At 39.8% G+C, this 20290-nt stretch overlaps 2 protein-coding genes across 2 annotated transcripts; one reads left to right on the plus strand and one right to left on the minus strand.

The window, feature by feature from the left end:
* The first annotated feature begins 502 nt into the window (after window positions 1-502).
* atp10b (ATPase phospholipid transporting 10B) lies at window positions 503-13205 on the plus strand. The gene is made up of 21 exons (XM_055159630.1): window positions 503-572; window positions 2766-2971; window positions 4108-4193; window positions 4363-4469; window positions 4832-4963; window positions 5117-5244; window positions 5462-5714; window positions 6041-6228; window positions 7124-7264; window positions 7704-8205; window positions 8397-8479; window positions 8548-8674; window positions 8963-9147; window positions 9888-10155; window positions 11483-11559; window positions 11643-11768; window positions 11847-12047; window positions 12141-12221; window positions 12289-12393; window positions 12468-12643; window positions 12944-13205. Exons 1-21 carry the CDS (start codon window positions 560-562, stop codon window positions 13203-13205), a joined length of 3447 nt encoding a protein of 1148 aa, XP_055015605.1. The 5' UTR covers window positions 503-559.
* A 405-nt stretch (window positions 13206-13610) lies between these two features.
* Window positions 13611-18984, minus strand: fbxl3l (F-box and leucine-rich repeat protein 3, like). The gene is given in 6 exon segments (XM_020927784.2): window positions 13611-14700; window positions 14702-14939; window positions 15020-15191; window positions 15686-15808; window positions 16058-16418; window positions 17866-18984. Coding segments are annotated over 5 exon segments (1296 nt in total). The 5' UTR covers window position 16418; window positions 17866-18984; the 3' UTR covers window positions 13611-14297.
* Window positions 18985-20290: the final 1306 nt, after the last annotated feature.

Genomic DNA, 20290 nt, shown 5'->3' on the forward strand with positions numbered 1-20290 from the left:
AGGCGGGGCTTAGTGGAGGTGTGCTGTCCTCTTAGTTTTAACCTAGTTTTAGGCCTGACACACTCACTCAGTCAAACAAAAGACCAGGGAAGTCACTGATGTTAGGGAATGCAAGAAAAGATTTAGTGTAGATTAAAAAAAAACAAAGGAATAGAAGTCACAATGCCCTGGATGAGCCCTTTGGCCCGAATTAGGGATGCTTGGCAAGGTCAAAGGGCACGAGACAAGGATTTACGCAACCTTGTGTCCAATTTACCTTATGAAGGACTGGATAAATGGAAACAACCAAATCGGCACTTCTCTGGCAATGGCATTAAGACCACTAAATACAGCATCCTCTTTTTCTTACCTATGAACCTCTTCGAACAGTTTCACCGTCTGGCAAACTTGTATTTTGTCGGTTTGGCTATTTTGAATTTTGTGCCCGTAGTCCAAGCTTTCCAGCCAGAAGTTGCCCTGATTCCCATTTGTGTGATATTGGCTCTGACCGCTATAAAAGACGCTTGGGAGGACTTCAGGAGGTACCAGTCGGACAAGAAGCTCAACGGCATGCCATGTTATGTGTACAGCAGGTAAAGTGTGCATTGGCTTGTGTTATCATGGCTACTCATTGTTAACAGCAGTGGCACATCTGTGTTTGCCAGCATCAGTGAGTGAACATGTGTAGATCAGTGAGATAGTGGGCCTAGTGTTTAACTGCCTCTATGATTTAAAGCCACGTGGGAATATTTGTACTTAGAAATAGAAAGTGTGTGGGAGATTATTACTATATAGAAGAGCCCCTCAACACAGTCTCCTGCTGTCTCTCACTGTGAGAATTTTGATGAAAACATTTTTGCTGCTTTGCATAATTTTACACTGGCAGGTTAAAGGTACAGAACAGCTTACAGTTAAAATTACAAATGTGTTTTCCAGACAGTATTTAATGGCTCTAGTGCTATGAATGAGTGCAGACATTAGAATTCCTGCAAAATTATTCAAATCCAATTTAGACACATTATCAAGATGATCTGAAAGTTTGTTTTTGAGTTAAAGCTGTCCTCTTACAGTGTCAGTGCTTAATCTTTGCAAAGGTTCTAATATAGAAAGGATTAACATGCCTGTATACTTAATATATAAGTACTTATGTATACTAATTATATATTCTAAAATATTATCAACACTAGTAAATCCCCAGGCTCTGTGAATTTTCCAGTCATTCATGCATCACTGTGAGCTGGAAACCTGAAGAATGCAGTCGGATCAGAGGCTCTAAAGTCATTCATTATATTTACATTTGCATTTCCCCTCACCTGCACACCCTGTTCACACATCTGAGAGGAATGTATCGTAAAGTCCTGGCAGTACACTCATCTCACAAATCCATCTATAGGCCATGACGCTTAGAGACATCTTGATTAGTCATACTTACTTATTATAGATACTCACTTTATATGTATTTATTTTTTTCTTTATGTTACTTAAAAGTACTGAAAATAATATAGAAATCTTTGTTACTTCAAAATCAGGCTGTGTTTTCTTAACAAGTTGCTAACTGAGAGAGTCAAATTGATTGTGCTTTCAGAATCACTTTATTCAAAGAAGTCTTATTAGAAAAGGAAGTTAAATAAATAAAGTTTGTTTTAGTGGCTGTGTTTATCTAGAAGTAAAAAAAAAAAAAAGTTCAAAATTTAAATGCTCATGCTGACAGTAGTTTACATAGTGTGGTGAAGATAGCCTCAATCATCTTATCCTGAAACGGAGCCAGTTCCCACACTTAGTCAAAGATTTGGAGATACATTTCTTATGCTATATCAAGACCCATGTTGCATAAATCTGAATTTGGTATGCTGAATACTGTGAATAATTTCCTTGTCTGAGTAGTTTTATTAAATTAACTTATCAAAGATAATCTAAAAAATTAATGTGAAATGTCATAACCCCCGACAGTGTTCTGCAGGTGTGGCTTTTGGCTATGAAGTCTGGGACTACCTGATCTTGTCTTACATGCAGGGCAGCATACCTCCAGTTCTTTGTCCACAGTAGTTATTCCCTGTACAAACAAATCTAGGCTGCTTTCCAAAAACAATGACGCAGATTTTCTTCCTGAAGAAAGGAAGCATATGCATCTATCTATAAGAGAGTCATTATTTTATTTGGCCAGATATTTTACCAACTCTAACCCTGTTGTTGAGCAATGAAAGAACAATGAAAGCTGCATCTTTGTGTGGGACTGACCCAAGTGTGATAACTGAATTAGTAGAGTAATATTAAAAGTATAGTAAAATGCTACTGCTCGCAATTAGAATATGTTAGAATATATGGTGCTATGCCATATTTATAAACCACAGCAGTGTTAAAATGTAGTTTTTGATTTATAATTTTACTGCTGTCTCAGCACTTGATGTATGTTGTTTTTTGCAGCTCTTATAATAATATGAATATGTGTCAACATCTGAATATCTGAACATAGAAAACAAGACAAAGCCTGGACACTTACTCCCATATTCCATTTAATGAATGACAGTGTCCAATCAGCAGATCTTCCTTAGGCTGTTTTCTATGTTCACTATAGTAGCCTCGCATCAGTGACGTGCGCATACCTACGCTTTTTTTATTTTAACAGTTACGGACACATGACGAAGATTTTTAGGAGAAAAATATATTTGAGATTACGCTGTCCTATGTTTTTGTTCAAGATTTTAACATCAGTAATGTAGATATGTGTCTGTCTGTACTGTGGGAAAAAGCTGACCTTAAATTACCTCAGAGTGTTCTGCTTTCAGGAAAAAGAGGTGTTTTCTTGGAGAAGCGTTGGAAGGATGTGAGAGTGGGGGACTTTGTAAAGGTTCAGTCCAATAACATCATCCCTGCGGACCTCCTGCTCCTGTACACGTCAGACCCAAACAGCGTGTGCCACATTGAGACCGCCAACCTGGATGGAGAGACCAACCTGAAGCAGAGGAGAGCTGTGCCTGGAGTCTGCATCACAGTGCGTCTATGATGTAAAGTCAAGTAAAGGAACAGGACTATAGGGATAGGACAAGACACAATTTAAACAATTAAAAAAGACTGGGTCCATGAGAACATCCATAATTCTTTTTCCAGTTTTGACCTCAGATTATTTTGACTTCAGATTTTTTTATTTACTTGATTTAATATTTTTGTTTCCATTCGTTAACACGTAACACTTTTTTAAAATCAAATCCAAACATAAACACTTGGAAAAATAATTTCACAAGATAATTTTTCTCATGTGTGCACAATCTTGTGACAATTTTTGTCTTGCGAGATTTTGTGACATGAGATTTTGTACCATCCCTAGTGCACCATGCTACATTTCTGGTGGGAGGTCTGTCACATTCTTGTCTCTATGGATATCTTATTGCTTAGCCTGGAATGTTTCACAATATGGTATTAACTGTATCTTTCTTGTACTCATTCAATAACAAGTGCTTTTATTGCTCAGTAATAAACATTTGTCATTAAGCCTGGTGACGTCACTGTCACCTGCTTGTTATACTATGAATAGCACTTCCAGAGCAGCTTCCTTCCATCATATCTCTCCGTGCCCCCAACAGTTAAAACTCACTGGTAATTAGTGATAGGCAGTGCTATTTTTTTCCTCACATTCAGGGCTTTTTATTACTCACTTTATTTTTTCTGATATTTTGTCATCAGAACTTGTAATTATTTCTTGTAATTTTATCACGTGGTTTGTTCTGAACTTGATTTGGATATTTCTACATATCATGGCCAAAGATACTTAATAATATACGTTTTACAGGTATAGGTACTATAGATAAGAAACCATGGATTATTGTCTGTCCATTATCAATCTGTGTGACATATTCCACTCAAACCAGATTTCTGCTGTGTCAGTGTAGATTTGGCTCATTACAATGATTAAACCTGTCAACGCCTAAATGCCCATCCCTGCCTTTATTTTGATTGGCATTCAAAAACGCTGACAACAGACCATGCATGCACAGAGAATCATGCTGAACAAGATTATTTATAGGCTACTGTTGTTGATGCATTATTTAACCTGTCAACGTACAGGTTTTGTTGCATTTTGGAAAATGTCTAAATTTACCTCAGTGCCTTTTTGCCTTTGTTCCCACATAGGATCCTGAATTTGAACCCGAATCCTTTACTGGCATCGTAGTCTGTGAAAAACCCAACAACAATCTTAACCATTTCAAATGCTATGTGTAAGTATCTGTTCAGTGCATTCTGCAGCTTATCTAACAGGTAAATTATATTAGAGTATCATTGATTTTCTTTAGCTACCCTCCACTGCTAATGTCCTAAAGCTCATAAGAATTGATTAACCAATGATGTAGCTACCTGGCAGTTCTGAAAGTATCTAATTTGCTGCAGAGAGAAGTTGGATAAGGAAAAAGTTGGAGCTGGAATCACAAATCTACTGCTGAGAGGGTGCACAGTGAGGAACACAGACTATGCCATTGGCTTTGTGGTGTATGCAGGTAAGCCTATACTATTCCTCCTTTTCCAACTGTAGCATTATAAAAGATTTTTGTGCTCCAAATACTCCAATAACTGATACTGGATTGTATACAGAATGAAAATGTAAAAGTAGTATACAGCGTACCAGTGGGTAGTAGATAAGCAACAGTTTTACCATTAAACATACTATTCAATTATTGTGGTTTAGTCAGCTATTTCCACTATTTCAAAGAGTGATCTGGTTTTAACAGTTTTCTAATTTGCCTTTCCGTCATTGATTCTCTAGGCTTACTGTAGTGGGCTGTCAATTCTCTGACTTACTTTAATTGCTGAAGAGGAATAAGTTTTGTCAAATGTATTTATGTTTTCTTCCAATTTTCAGGCCATGAAACCAAGTCGATGCTCAACAACAATGGCCCAAGATACAAGCGCAGCAGACTGGAGCGGAGACTGAACGTAGATGTGATTTTCTGCATCATCCTTCTCTTTTTTATGTGCATTATTGGATCACTAGGTCAGTCATTATTTACAAAATAAAGTAAATTCATTATTTTACTATATGTCACCCACAGTATATTTAAAAGTACTCAATAAACCAAACAGGAGACAAGAGGAAGGTGAGCCAAAAAAAAGCTGTGGTGATTAATCCCTCTCCTTTCACATACAGGACATTATTTATGGTTGGAGTCGATGCCCAGCGTTCCCCTTTACCTCGTCCCACAGGGCGATGGTCACCTGGACACCCCCAGTCTGGCCAGTTTCTACAAGTTCTTCAGCATGATCATATTGCTACAGGTAACGTTGAATATGGGCATGAAAAACATGTTTTTGTCTTAAATTATTGCATTATGTATTATGAAATAATATGTCTTCAAATTTGTGGCCAAGGGGGTTTGGTGACAGTACTATAACGGCCTCAGTGTTGACATCTACACTATCTTTCAATCTTGAGACAAAAGCAGTCCTCTTAATATTTGTTTAATTCTTGACTATACTTTACTTAATTTCGCAGGTTTTGATTCCCATTTCACTGTATGTGTCCATTGAGCTGGTGAAGATTGGTCAGATTTTTTTCATCACAAACGACCTTGATTTGTACGATGAAGAAACAGACTCTACAATACAGTGCAAGGCCTTGAACATCACAGAAGACCTGGGACAGATCCAGTATGTCTTCTCCGACAAGACGGGCACGCTCACTGAAAACAAAATGGTGTTTCGCCGATGCTCTATTATGGGAACAGAGTATCCACACAAGGAGAATGGTAAGACTTTATAGTTAAGATTTGTATGAATTAACTTAAAAAGAACAATTTTAAATAGAAAATATAAAGCGAAATACTCATCATACTGTAATATTACTATGGGGAAAAAGTGTATTCACATCAGCCAGTAATTGTAAGTATTTTGTATTTTAGTTTGACAAATAAGGTACAATATTATTATCACATACATTAGAATTATTAGAGGCAAAGTAATGCTTGAAATAGCCCCTGTACCACTATTAATTAACTATAAAGTAAATTTGTATTTATATTGTGTATATAAAGATTGCATCCTTACATGTTTTTTTTTTTTTTTTTTTTCACAGCTATCCGTTTATCTGTTGCTAACAAGATAGATGAGGATGAAAATATTCTCTTCAGCCAGACCCCTCCATCCACTAAACAGCTCTGGTCTCTAGATTCTGAGGACTCCAATGCTGAAGAAAAGAAAAGTGAGACAAAGAGTAAAAGAAAAGGCACCGCCCACAGTAATGCCGCCTTCAGCAGTCCACTGGTAAGCACAGGAACATACATGCATACAGTGCACCCAAAATTACACCCTATACTGAGATTTTATGTTAAAGATCATTTTGCTTATATAGTCTAAGATTGAATGGGAAATCACACATAACAAATAGTTGCAAAAAATGACATCACAGTAGTGACATTTTATTATAAATAGTTTGTCTATTGTGTTATTTAATTATTTAATTGAAAGGAGGATAGTGCATGTTAATAAATAAATGTAAATGTACCAGAACTAGGCAAATATTTCATACATTGTTTCTGAACAGATGTGAAAAAATTCTCCTTAAAAACATAGTAATTAAAGAAGAATGATGGAATAATAATAATATATAAAGTGAAAACAGAACAATACAATAAAGCATAGAATTAAACAACAGTGTACAGTAGCAGTACCACACAATTACAGAAAAGTTAGTTTTGAATTCAGTGGCCTTTTTCATACTTTCAATATTTTATATAAATCTGTCTCATAGCCCAGTCCTCATGCAGACGGCAAAGCTGCTGGGTGCACATCCATTTTGGCTCTGCGTCTCCACGGTGATGAGACATATGGTCACGCTGGGACATCGTTTGGCACTGGTCACTGTAAATGCATACTACAGTTTAGGCACGACTGTCTTCATATACAGTTCACTTGCTCCGAGTCTATTTTTGTCTTCGGGGCAAAGACTGGCAGCCTGGAGAAAAACAGGAGGGGAGAGGAAAGAAGCTTTTTCCAACATGGTTTCAGCAGGTGCTCAGCCTGAATTTAGGGTTTAATGTGCAGGGCCAGCTTGACACCTGCCTATTTGTGACTAGCTTTGTAACGTGCCAGTGAAACATGTAGGGTGTATTGTGTGAGATGCTGTTGTTTAATTAAGTCATTACCTCCATACAAACAGGAAACTGAGGTCATCCCAGACCAGAAGCTCCTCCGGCAGATCAGGGGGACAGAAAGGATAGATGCCTACCTGGACTTTTTTCTGGCTCTCGCCATTTGCAACACTGTGGTGGTTTCCATGGCAACAGGGAAGAGACCGAGGGTGAGTGCTCGGCTTCTGTAGATGAAGTAGAGATGGAGGACACACGAGAGGAGAGATGCACCAAGCTCTCTTGTCTCGGTCACGGACAAAGCAGGATGAAATATGAACTATTATTCTAATGTAATTGTCTTTTTCACTCACACACACACGCACACACACGCGCTCACACACACACGCGCGCGCACACATGTACATGCACACACACACGCACACACACACAGGCACAAACACACACACACTGCATACTACACAACAGATTTTTATAGGCTAATAAACAATTGGCAAGAAAAGCAGCTCTACTTGAGTTGATCAGTTTTATTTTAAACATATTGTTACACCCATTTCTCACAAAATGATCTACACTGTAACTTTTAAATTAGGGTCTTGGTGTTTTGTTATAGTCTGGAGCCACAATACTAATATATTTTGTCTGTTTCAGACCCCTGCATTTCAGAGAAGTCAATCCAACCCATTAGACACTATCTCCAGTTTTATGAAAAAGGCTGGTTCAGTCCGGGAGACTCTGAGTTCATGGACTCGTCCAAGGGGCCTTTCCACTTCTGAGACCTCAGACATAGGCCTGACTGTACAGGGGCCGTCTGGAGAACCCGCTGGGGCACAGACATGTTCCCCCCATGTTCCACCACAGGACACTACCCCAGACAAGCTCAGCTATGAGGCAGAGAGTCCAGATGAGGCTGCCTTAGTGCACGCAGCTAAGGCATATGGCTTCATCCTGCTGTCCCGGACCCCTGACAGTGTCACTGTGCAGCTCCCATCTGGAGCACAGCTTAGGTTTGAGGTGCTGGACACTTTGACTTTTGACTCCAACAGGAAGAGAATGTCTGTGTTGGTGAGGCACCCTATCTCCAAGCAGTGCATCCTATATACTAAAGGTGCAGACTATGCAATTATGGAGCTTCTTGGGACTCCTTATGGTGGTAAGGCTATTATTTATTTCATTTAAGTTGTACTGTGTGATGCCCTTAGCTGTTTTTATTAATATATTTTTGTTATCAGACAGTGAGTAATGATTGCTGAGTCATAAATATGTTATTATGTGTTGCACTGACTTTTAAAATAAACTGATATCATGTTATTATTTATGTTATACTTTTATATTATATTACAGAAAAGGCTATAGCATCAGATACTCAACAGCATCTAGACTGCTATGCTAAAGAGGGCCTTCGCACACTCTGCATCACCAAAAAGGTAATGGATTTGCCCTGTGTGTTTAGTGGTCTATGGAGCTCTGCTTTAATGCTGTGTCTCTGCCGCAGGTGCTGAGTGACAGTGAGTATGAGAGCTGGGCTGTGATGAGACAACAAGCTTTGGCTGCTATGGACAACAGAGAGCAGCTCATCATGGACTCTGCTGTGCAGATAGAGACCGACCTCTGCCTGCTGGGTAAAACACATTGTCCCATGCAACACTGTCTGTGCGTGTGTGTGTGTGTGTGCAACACATTTATGAGGAATAAAAATCAGGTTTATGATTAGATCAACAATATGAAGTTCATATATGGATAAATTGAAGTTAAGGTTAGGCACTGGGTTAAGGTGAGTTGTATCTATGGTTAGGGTTAGGACCGGTGTCCAGAAGATAAATAGAAATCAATGTAATGTCCCCAAATAGTATGGAAGCCCAACATGATGTGTGAATGAATAGAATGACAGGGTTTCTCTGGTGGCACAGGGGCGACAGGCGTGGAGGACCGTCTGCAGGACAGCGTCCCAGACACTATCATAGCTCTGCGGGAGGCGGGCATCCAAGTGTGGGTGCTGACGGGAGACAAGCCCGAGACAGCTGTCAACATCGGCTATGCCTGCAGGCTGCTGGAGCAGGAGGACCTGGTCATTAACATGAGCTGCAAAAACAAGGTGAGGCACTGGGACTCTTCAGTGCTCCTCAAAAATCACATAGAGCAACACACAGTAAACACACAGTATGTTTGTATAAAATACACCAACTGCTCTTTGTGACCATGTTAAGCATCCGCAGAACTGTGCATGTTTCACATTATTTTTGTGACAAGATATTTTAACAGTGTCCAACTCATTCAGACAAAACAAAACAATAATCTCCAGCCCCAAACAATCCGAGGCACAATCCTCTTTAACACATTCAGAGAGCGGCTTTTGGAGCACAGGGGCGGCCTTGTTCCCTTCAGGCAGGACTGTTCATGATGATGAATGAAGCCAGCTAGCCCCAACACAATAACTAATGCTTTGATATCTAATTAGCAGTCTAATATCCAACTCTCAAAGGAAATTACCCCTCTATCATGTCACATAACAGGGAATATTGGTGATGCACTATTTTTACCAGGGTAACTTGGTTACATGAGGAAAACGTGTCCGTGGGGTTACACTCCTCCAGCCATTACCCTGCTATAGCCAATTACATGCATCTGCAAATGATGGTGCTAAAATGACACCCAAGTTGTTTGCATTTGTAATAGATGATATGTTAATATTATTTAAGAGTCCGAACTGCACTGACCAAAAAGTAGCTAGGACTAAACCTAACAGAGACATGGCTAATAAATTTGCATTGTGCTGTAGGCTTCATGCTATGTGATTATTTTAGCTGTACTTACACCAGTTCTTTTGTTTTCCAGGTCACTTGCACATCCATTCTGAACTGTACTTTGGAGGAGGTGAGGAGATACAGTGATGATCCTCGTAATGTTGACACCACCCCAGACATTTCCCTGGTGATCGACGGACGTACTTTGACCATGGCGATGTCTCCGGACCTACGGGACCACTTCATTGAACTGGCCAAACGCTGCCGCACGGTGTTGTGTTGTAGAGTCACACCGCTGCAGAAGAGTCAAGTGGTGAAGCTGATTAGAGAGAAACTCAAGGTCATGACGCTTGCAGTGGGTAAGATACACAGATGTCATTAGTGTTAGGAAGACTGAACTTGTCATCTTTAATACTTAAATTCTATGGGGATTTTCAGATTATAGAAGGTGATACTGCCAGATAAACAAGTATTCCCTGTTGATTTCATTGTTCATAATTAATATCCAAAACTAAAAATTCCTTGTCTAACTTGATAATTTCTTGTAGTAACAAGGTCCTTGAAGTTCCTGTATTTCAACAAAAAATTATGTCATTGGGGATCTAATTTTCATCCCCACAAAGGAGGCGGGTCCCACTGAATTGAATTTATTGTGATAAATACCGGCACACGCCATCCCTGTGCCTCCCACACCACAAAATCACCACATTGACAATATTAGCATTTTTTGTCTATCTCATCTCATTTTTGTTTTACTAGTTTGAGACACATATAAACACACTACTAGGCATTTAGAGTAAAACTCAAATAGATGTGTCCTTCTACCATAAAAAAAGCTATATACTGCAATCTGGCATTCAAATATGTTTTTAACTTCCATTAAATAAGTTATATGGACATTATTTTTATATGCTTTATTAAATATGGAACAAAAAACAAACCATAAAGCATGCTAAGGAATCATTCTAGAGATTTTGAGAGTATTCGTTAAACGTCCTATATTATGCTAGCCTGTTTCATCAGCCGGTTTCACTTGCTAGAAACCGCCTGACTTCACAGCATCAGGATTTGTTTGCTCGACGGTAAGTGGGTACTTTTTTTCATTTAACCAATCGTTGCCATTTGGTCATGGCGTATGTAATGCGCCGCTAATGGGGCTAAATGGTATATTAAGCTTTTCCCAAATCCTGGGGGAAGAAGGGCAATAACATCTTTTCCCTTGAGAAAACTCACCAAACATTCTCTTTATTCCGGCTTTAAATTCCGGCTTGCACTTCTGGGGTTTTTGCGAACCGTCTAGTGTATTCCGATTCCTGACCTAGTCGCTGGATAGAAATGAAATTGAGCGGAGGCACTAGGTGGTGCCAGTCTGGCTAATATTATGCAGAACTGACTCATGTGAGCTTTAAGCTGTGTTCAGATTTTATTTCTTTATCAAATACATACCAGGAGTTGTAGTTTGTTTCATTCACATATGTTTGAGTGATCCTTTATTATTAGTATGTCCACTGTCTACACAATGTCAAGATGATGTCAGTCAATAGTAATATTTATAAATGCATTTTATTTAAAGTAACCCTTTTTTTATTAAAATTGATGGCAACAGAAAACAAGCCATAAAGTATATAAGGAAACAGTACTTTTGCTGTCCTTGACTTAAAGAGTGACCTCTTTCTTTGATCTCAGGTGATGGTGCCAATGACGTCAACATGATTCAAGCAGCGGACATTGGTGTGGGAATATCTGGTCAGGAAGGGATGCAGGTCAGGCCAGTCTCTTTAAAGATATCAAGTGCTCCTCCTTTTTTCATATCATCATATAAAACCGCTTTCTTTGTCACCCACAGGCGGTCATGGCAAGTGACTTTGCTATTTCTCGCTTCAAGCACTTAAAAAAACTTCTCCTGGTTCATGGACACTGGTGCTACAGTCGACTAGCGAACATGATCATTTATTTCTTCTACAAAAATGCGGTTAGATTTGTTACCAATCCTTTACAGTGCCTTATAAATTGTGCCTGTGTTACTAAGTTAAAACATATGTGTTTTTAGGCCAATGTCAACTTGCTCTTTTGGTACCAGTTCTATTGTGGCTTCACTGCTAATGCAATGATTGACCACTGGCTTATGATTTTCTTCAACCTTATCTTCACCTCGGCCCCACCTGTAATGTTTGGTATCATGGACAGGGATGCGTCCGCAGAGATGCTGCTTGGTCTCCCTGAACTGTACAGGACGGGGCAGGGTAAAGGGGTCAGTTGAACATTAAAATTTAAAGTTATGTCGGACAATATTTTACTCAAGGTTTCTTTGAATCATTTGATGATGTATGTTTTGCCTTTCTAGGAATACAACTTCTTAACATTTTGGATTTCAATGCTTGATGCCTTTTATCAAAGTCTAGTGGCTTTCTTCATTCCATATTATGTGAGTAAGGGATTGGCACTTTTTAACCAGTCATAAAAACATATTTAAACTCTTGTTTTCTCTTTAGACTTACAGAGGTTCTGACATAGACATTTATGCCTTTGGAACTCCCTTGAACACAATTTCTTTATTTACCATCTTACTTCACCTGTCAATCGAGATCAAAGCATGGGTATGTTTTGTATGGACAGAACAGAAGTTTAGCATGTATTTCATGCTATTAATTAATTATTTTTTCTCCCCCAGACCTTTGTGCATGCAGTCATCATTCTGGGAAGTGTGTTGTTGTATTTCATTGTGACACTGGCTTATGGCATTATGTATTTAAACTACAGCGGATATTGGAATCTCCAGGCCCAAATGGCTGACCCCATGTTTTACCTGGTTTGTTTCATCTCTACTGTTGTGGCGCTGCTGCCCAGGTATTCAAATTTATGTTACTACAAAGTACTTTATAAGTTTTGTTAATATATTTGAAATTGTCACCATTGATGTCAAATTTAATATTTACATTCAACACAGTATGCATAATGTTTATGACTAGGCTAAAATTGCAGATTATAAAATCATTTGAATTGTGGAGGTCATAGAGGACTCCATTCTTCCTCTCAGTTGCTGACGCCTCTGAAAGTGTTGCTATTTAGTGGGAATGCTGTGATTTAAATCAAAGACCTGCATATTTTTCTCTGGCCTAGTTTCTCACCACCCTCTTTTTCCCCCAGGTACCTGTTTCACGTGCTGAAGAACTCTATCGCCCCCTCCCCGATTGTTCAAGCCCGGCATTTGGACACACTGGAGCCCTCCACACGGGACCAATGGATTAGGGAGTGGAGGAGCTTCAGGGGAGGGGTGCAGGACAAAACCTTGGATGTGTCTATCCCACCCTCTCCCTCACTGGAGAGCCTTGATGATGACTCTATTATGGACGATGAGTTCACACTCAACGTGATCACAGAGAACCCCCACCGACCAGTGAGAGTATGATCAGAAGACACAAGGCACTAAGGACAATACTGAATTTATTTTATTTATTGACAGCAGTTGAAGCAACATTTGTTACAGCATTATGTCTCTGGTTTTCTAATTTCTCAAGAGACAATTTATCGATTATCTTGATTAACCTGTTTAGTAATGAGCTGAGCAGGAGAGCAGGCCTGTCCTCTCAGAGCACTGCACCGACAGGTTGTGCTGTATTTTTCCATCCAAATCCTACTTTCACTATGTGCGCAACATTAGGCTGGGCCTGATGTATTTAAGACAATAAATGTGAAATATAAAAGGTATTTGCCCTGAATAGGCTTGTGGATGTATAATGACTGTGACTTGTAGCAGAAATGAATAAAAAACACACACACAAATAGGTTACAGTAGTCTGATAATAAAAAGAGTGTGTTCTATGCAAATCCAAAACCATCACTGGCCTCCTTCATTTTACAGCAGCAATGGTTATGTAAGATCCAACTGGCTACACTAAGATCACTGGCGTCCTCTAGTGTCTACTTCTAATAACTGCACAAAGGTCAAATGGAACAAAGCAACTCAGTAATACTTTAGTGCATTTCAGACAAAAAAATACATAATATGGAGCACTGCACATTAACATTTTCAAATAAAGAAGCATAACAACCACTGGATCTGATGTTTATAAATATGCATATAGATAACAAGAATAAAAACACAAAATACACACTGTTTGGCTTAGGTAAAATAAATAAAAACGTGTGAGGCATTTGTGACTTCTAGTAAAATAAATTAACAGATGGAAACTATACCCTTAAACTATTACCCTTAATTAATTACCATCAATACAGCAACTCAGGCCTCTGAGGTTTAATAACCTCACATATAATGATGACGTGATCATTTGAAGATGTAATATAGTTTAGTTTCTGTTCTTCCAACTTTGAAAATAGTCACATCATTTTTGAAAAAAACTAAAAACTATCAGCTGCAAAAAAGTAATAAATCATAGCATTACCTTGTTGTTGCCTATGTGTGTAAAACACTCAAAGCGACAGTGATTGCCTAACTGTATATGACTTCTCAGTAAACTCCTCAATAAACCCTAGTGTTACATCACCAAGTGGGCATCATGTCTGGGAACCATATGCGGCCCAGATGCTTTGACACCTCGCTGTGGATCTGCTCCATGTTGTAGGTGCTGTCAGGGATCAGCACCTCCTCCATGATGGACAGCTGAGTCAGCCGGCCCCCGCACATCTTCACAAACTCCACAAATCCGCTGCAGGTCACCTCACACTCACCAAGGCCGATGGCTGTCAAGCTTTTGCAGCGTTCTGCAATCCTGATCAGCTCCTGGTCGAGAGGCTCCAGCCCGTTAGCACACACCACCAGCTCCACCAGACGGGGGCAGTTCAGACCAATACGCCCTAGCATCTCTTTACTCACTGCTCGTCCAAAGTACAGGTGAGTGACCGGGGTCTCCTCACGGAAAAAAGGCTCAAACTCCTCTTCATAGAAAAAAGTACATGACAATGTTGACTTTTGGAGAGTGCCGCACTAGGGCTTCCCAGCTGCTCTTCTTGATGGTGTGGAAGTGGGTCTGACTGGGGTTTTCACTGACCACATCGATGCGCAGATGCTCCAGGTTCACATGTTTCTCAGTGGAGAGGGCCAGCAGAAGCTCATCACTCAGAAGATGGTAATTCAGAGCTAGTTCTCTGAGCCCATGACACTGGTCTGCCACACAGAGGATCCCTGCAAACATAGACTATTACATGTACAGCCTTCACTTAGGATGACATAGAGTTTGTCTGACTGAGTACTGCAATAGTCACCAGCTGGGGAAACGTGAGGACAGCTGCTCATCTTCAGCAACTTGAGTGTGTCACTGTTGTTGGCCACCAGCACCTTGAGCGATGGATCATCCACTGGAGTGTCATCGATCTTGATGGAGGACAGTGACTTGGAGTTGACAAATACCACTGTCAAAGCGGACACAAAGTGGGCCTGAGGAGAACAGACACTGCGTCATCACTTTCCTTTCAGCTTCTGCATGTCAGTCATGCTCTTCGATCATGCCTGGAACTGACACTGTAAACCACTATTACAGCATTACACAACTGTTGTAAAATTGTAATATGGTACAGTGTATGATATAACCATCTCCAAAATACTCTTGTATAAAGACAAATCAACACTAATATTATGGCTCTTTTGCACCATTAAATCTTTTTTAATTTCAGTCAGCACTTTCATTATTCACTTTTTGAGTGAAGACTACATAGACTATGCTGCTAACTGTGTCTGCCCCATAAATTATTGTTTCTCTTGTATATTTTTCTTATTGAGGCATTGATACAGTATACACAAGTATATAATTATATTTGTACATTGTATACTTCAAACTGTTAAAGAGCAGTTATTTGAAGTTACTGCTCATCAGTACAATTGTATTGTATTAAAGTAATAAGAATACATAAACAATCTTTAGCTGTTTCTACCTGAGACACATCCATGAAGCTTGGTCGTGCGGTGGATATGAGGCCCAGGGTCTTAATGGTGCAGTTCACCAGTTGGGAGAGAATGTCACAAGCCGCCTCTGCAGACTCAGTGCAGCTGTCCACCTGGTTTACCAGCACAGATAAAAAAACAAATATGTGAAGACGGAGGAGCTGGTACCCTCCCGGTGTGCTTGATGTGTTGAGACAACTAATGCCAAACCAGCTGGTGAGTCATAATCAAATGAGCGACAGATGGTTTGGATTAGGCAAGGAACATATTGTTGTTTAGGTGTGTGGTAAAAATGCTGCGTGAGCCAGTGAAATTTGAGGAATAGACTGGAAAAAAATGGTGATATCTGACACCAACTGTACCTTGAAACTGACATACTGCAGGTGCTGTGCATGCTTCTTGATGATTTGCTGAATGAGATCAGGGTGAGTGGAGCGTAGATAGGATGTGGCCGGCTGGTTGAGCTCAAACTCAAAGCGGCGCCACAGATCTGGGGTGTGAAAGACGTCGTTCCAGCGCCGACACACGGAGGAGGCCCGTGCCCGGTCCACCAGAGACAAGTGCTGGAAGATCTGCAGGACCACATGGTGCGGCAGGTTGCCCCAGTCCTCACCTCGGCTTGGGGCAAAGCTGCACGGAGCCTGCTTCAGCCTCTTGGCCCGCTCCTTGGGGCTGGGAAATGTTTGGCAGTTGGACTTAAGACTGGCACTTCCACGCTTCATTCTGGAAAAGAAATTAGCAAATGCTTTTGTGTCGTTTGTTTGTTTGTTTTTCATTTGCATGATCCTTAATGCTTAGCCTACACAATTATATCATAATCAAATTTTTAATTAAGGTTTATTGCAATTGTCAGTGAAGAATATTCACAAACTAGGAACTTGCTTTGGCATTATGGTGCAATATTAAACAAAGAATAATAAAATTATATGATAAAATAAAATGAATGAATGAATAACATACATTAAAATAAGGTTAAAAAAAAAACTAGACATGATATACAGAATACATAATATACAGTATGGGCAGAATAACAGTGCAAAAACTCAAAGCAAATAGGTTAATCACAGTTGTTAAAAGGCATATTGTTAAACTGTTCACAAAATCAATAATTAGTATCTGAGTATCATATCACTTTTATTTTTTAATCACAAATCATAGCATTTGGTTACAAAAAAATATGAATGAGTGAAAATATGCATTGAAAAATTCAAGATATACCTATTATTATAATATGGCTTCAAAGATGATGATGATTATTAGAAATCTGTTTTAACTGTCAGAAAAGCTTTATTAATCATTGCATTACTATGTTTAGTTCTTAATGGCCATTGGCAAACTATTCTGTTTGATATATAATGGCTCATTAATTACTTAAATATTCTTGTGTTTCCTATACTAAATGTAATACAAACTACCCCACCTATAAAATACAAATATAATCTCTAAACAGCAATTGAAAACATTAATAAACTCACCTAAGGTCTCTTGGGTTGCAAACAGCCTGCTGCAGAGATGTTGGTAACACAGCCTCTGAGCCTGCACTGATGTGATCTACTGTAAACACAGACCCATCCTATGCTTCGTCAGACCCCATCCTCTCTCATTCATGCCACCTGTCTCATGATGCATGCTGCAATCTGAGCTGCTGTTCATGTTTTGTAAAGCTTTTTGTAGTTCATTGAGAAACATGTCAAATAAAGGGCAACAAAAAATGCATTTCTTCTGGTGACAACTCATATGCCCATTTTCATCTCATGTATCTAAGTTATGAATTACTTTTTAAGATTACTTAATTATTGTCTTGTTGTTGTCTTATTGTGTTGTGCTATTATGTTTTGACAGCTGATATTTCAACAGCAAGTAGGCTAGTTGAATTGGGTGTTTGAATACAAAAATCTAAAATATGAATCCCACCATCAAATTAAACATAATGGAGCCTGCAGTTATTGGTTATTCTGCCTACCAACCGACATCAGAAAATTAGGCCAACAATGCAAAGTTTCTTGAGCTGCAGTTGAGTAGCAGCGTACATGTGGAGCCAATTTGACTTTACAAGAGGTCTCTAGAATGAGCATTATCACAGCATAGAGTTAAATGCTAGGCAAATCATCAAGCAAGCAAGCAAAATATACAAATAAAACAAATACAGTTATCTTTACTTTGTACTCACATGATTCAAGTCTATCTTCTCATTCTCTGTTTGGAGAGTGCAGCTCTCTCTCAGGTCCATGGCTGTAATAGAGTTTAACAACCGGTGCAGATCCGTAATAAGCTCTCGGTTTCAGAAACAGCTTGGCGAGTCCACGTGAGAGGAGGAAAACATGGTCCATGCCCCGTGTTCCTCCTCTCCTACTTGCGCGGCAGCACCTTTGAAAGAGCTCCGCGAAGACTTTGACGTTTATGTTGTGACTATTTTTTATATGGGATAGTGATGTTGTGTTCCCTTTCTTGAGCACGCATTTACTGAAAGAACCAAGAGGCGAGTTATAAGACACTAGTATGCACGTTTTTGGAAAAAGTAGGTCAGTGTGTCAAACAGTGCGCGTGTGTATGCGTGTGGGTATTGCCACGTTGTTTTTTGTATTATTATTTTGCACACAAGACTTGAGTTAGGTCTCGTCTTGAGTTGTGAGAAAATATCAATGCATGCATACAGACCCGTGGAAACCGGGTAGGGTACATTAAGGTGCATTTTCCCCAATTTTAAAAAGTGAATACCAAATAAAAGAAAATCTGTGGAATATTAGCTCAATTGAATAATATCTACTGGGTCCATCAAGCTTCTCAAGTTCCATCCAAACGGCGTCCATAAGGCTCTGGCTGAAAAATCGATTTTTTTTTTTTTTCTCAAATAACTTTTAAAATAATATGGTTATGGCTATGGTGTCAATAAAAGTTAAATATAAATGGTAGTATTGCGCATCTTTTGGTCCCAATTTTACATCTCTATCTTAATAACTTTCTAAAATATGACAATTTTGTCAAAATTTTGAGTGTTTTTTTTTTTTTCGTAATTGTTCAATATCCACAAAGGCCAAAGATGAAATGAGGGACATAAAGTTTGTTTTCTTTCTGTAGTGATCATAGACTATATATATATATATATATTTTTAAAAAAAAGTGGAGTAAGCGAGTGTGACATCACCAATGACAGGTATGGCTCAAGGTTTGGTAAACCCAAGTTTCCAGAAAGCATAACCCAGGAGACATGCTGGGACCTGATTGATGATCTACAGCTGCTTTCCTCTAGCCAGGCTGGCGCTACCTAGTGCTTCTGCTCAATTTTATTTCTCTCCAGCGACTAGGTCAGGAATTAGAATACACTAGACCAGGGATGCTCACACTTTTTCAGTGTGCGAGCTACTTAAAAAATGACCAAGTCTACCTAATGCAAAGCCAAGCAAACTGCAGTGAAACACTCTGTGCCCCTTTTTTGGACCCTCACCCACAGTTTGAGAACCCCTTCTTTAAGAGAACTTCCTCTGGCACTTTACACAAAAAAATGAAAAAAGTGAAGGAAGATTTTTAAACCTGTTTTTTAAAGTTCCAAACTGGAGTTGCATTCTTTTCTGGTTTTGCAGTGATATTTACCAGGCTCTGCACATTTACCAAACCAAACGCACATCGTGACAAACACAGATGCATCCGTGCACTTTTGTTAGGCAAACTTCAGCCAAATGTGGCAGTAGGTCTGTTCTGTAGGTCTGCTCTATGCTGTAGACCTGTTTTTTGCCAACACTGTAACACAAATTCAGACTCGTTTTTGCTTCACGTTTCGTGTTGCTCTTCTAATCAGTGCGCACTGTGGAAGGGGCTTGTTTTCGCTGTACGCAGGAAGGAGCGAGAGCGTAAGAAGGCCGGGGGCGGCCTGCTGACGTGAGGCAGATGGACAGGTAGGATGTTTAGGAAGTTTAACCTGCCCTGTGATGCACGCTGGTTTCAATTGAGCGCACAGGCTGCACTGAGACGCCCCACACGCTCCTGCACCCCGCTACACGTTTATTGCCAACACCAACGGCCGTAATGAAATATGATCGCACTTGTTGAGTGTCAGACCTTGAGAGAGAGACAAGACAGAGTCCAAACGCGAGTCCGAGAGGAGACACGGCGATCTACCCACACGACCTTGGCGATCGACTGATAGATCGCGATCGACGTGTTGAGCAACCCTGCACTAGACGATTTGCAAGAACCCCGGAAGTTGTAGACCGCTCACTGGCCAATCAGCTGTGAGCTCTGAAGTCATGACGTCAAACTCAAGCGCCTGACTGGGTCCCTTTTGTGGTACAGCACAACAGTAAACAAAGCGGTTGAGATGGATGTTGACGAAGCCATACATTCTGTGTAGAATGTCGAGATTTAAAGCCGGAACAAAGAGAATGTTGGGTGAATTTTATCAAGGGGAAATATGTTATTGTCCTTCCTACGGGATGTGGTGCATTTCATACGTCACAACCAAATAGCAGCTGGTTAAATACACAAAGTACCCGCCTACTGTCAAGCGAACGAATTCTAATGCTGCGAGGTCAGCGGTGTCCATGAAATGAAACTGGCTGATGAATCAGGCTAGCTTTCCTCACAGCTGATGCTTCAAC

Source organism: Boleophthalmus pectinirostris, unplaced genomic scaffold (assembly GCF_026225935.1).
Source record: "Boleophthalmus pectinirostris isolate CB_2022bp ecotype Guang Dong unplaced genomic scaffold, ASM2622593v1 HiC_scaffold_23, whole genome shotgun sequence".
Taxonomy (NCBI): domain Eukaryota; kingdom Metazoa; phylum Chordata; class Actinopteri; order Gobiiformes; family Gobiidae; genus Boleophthalmus; species Boleophthalmus pectinirostris.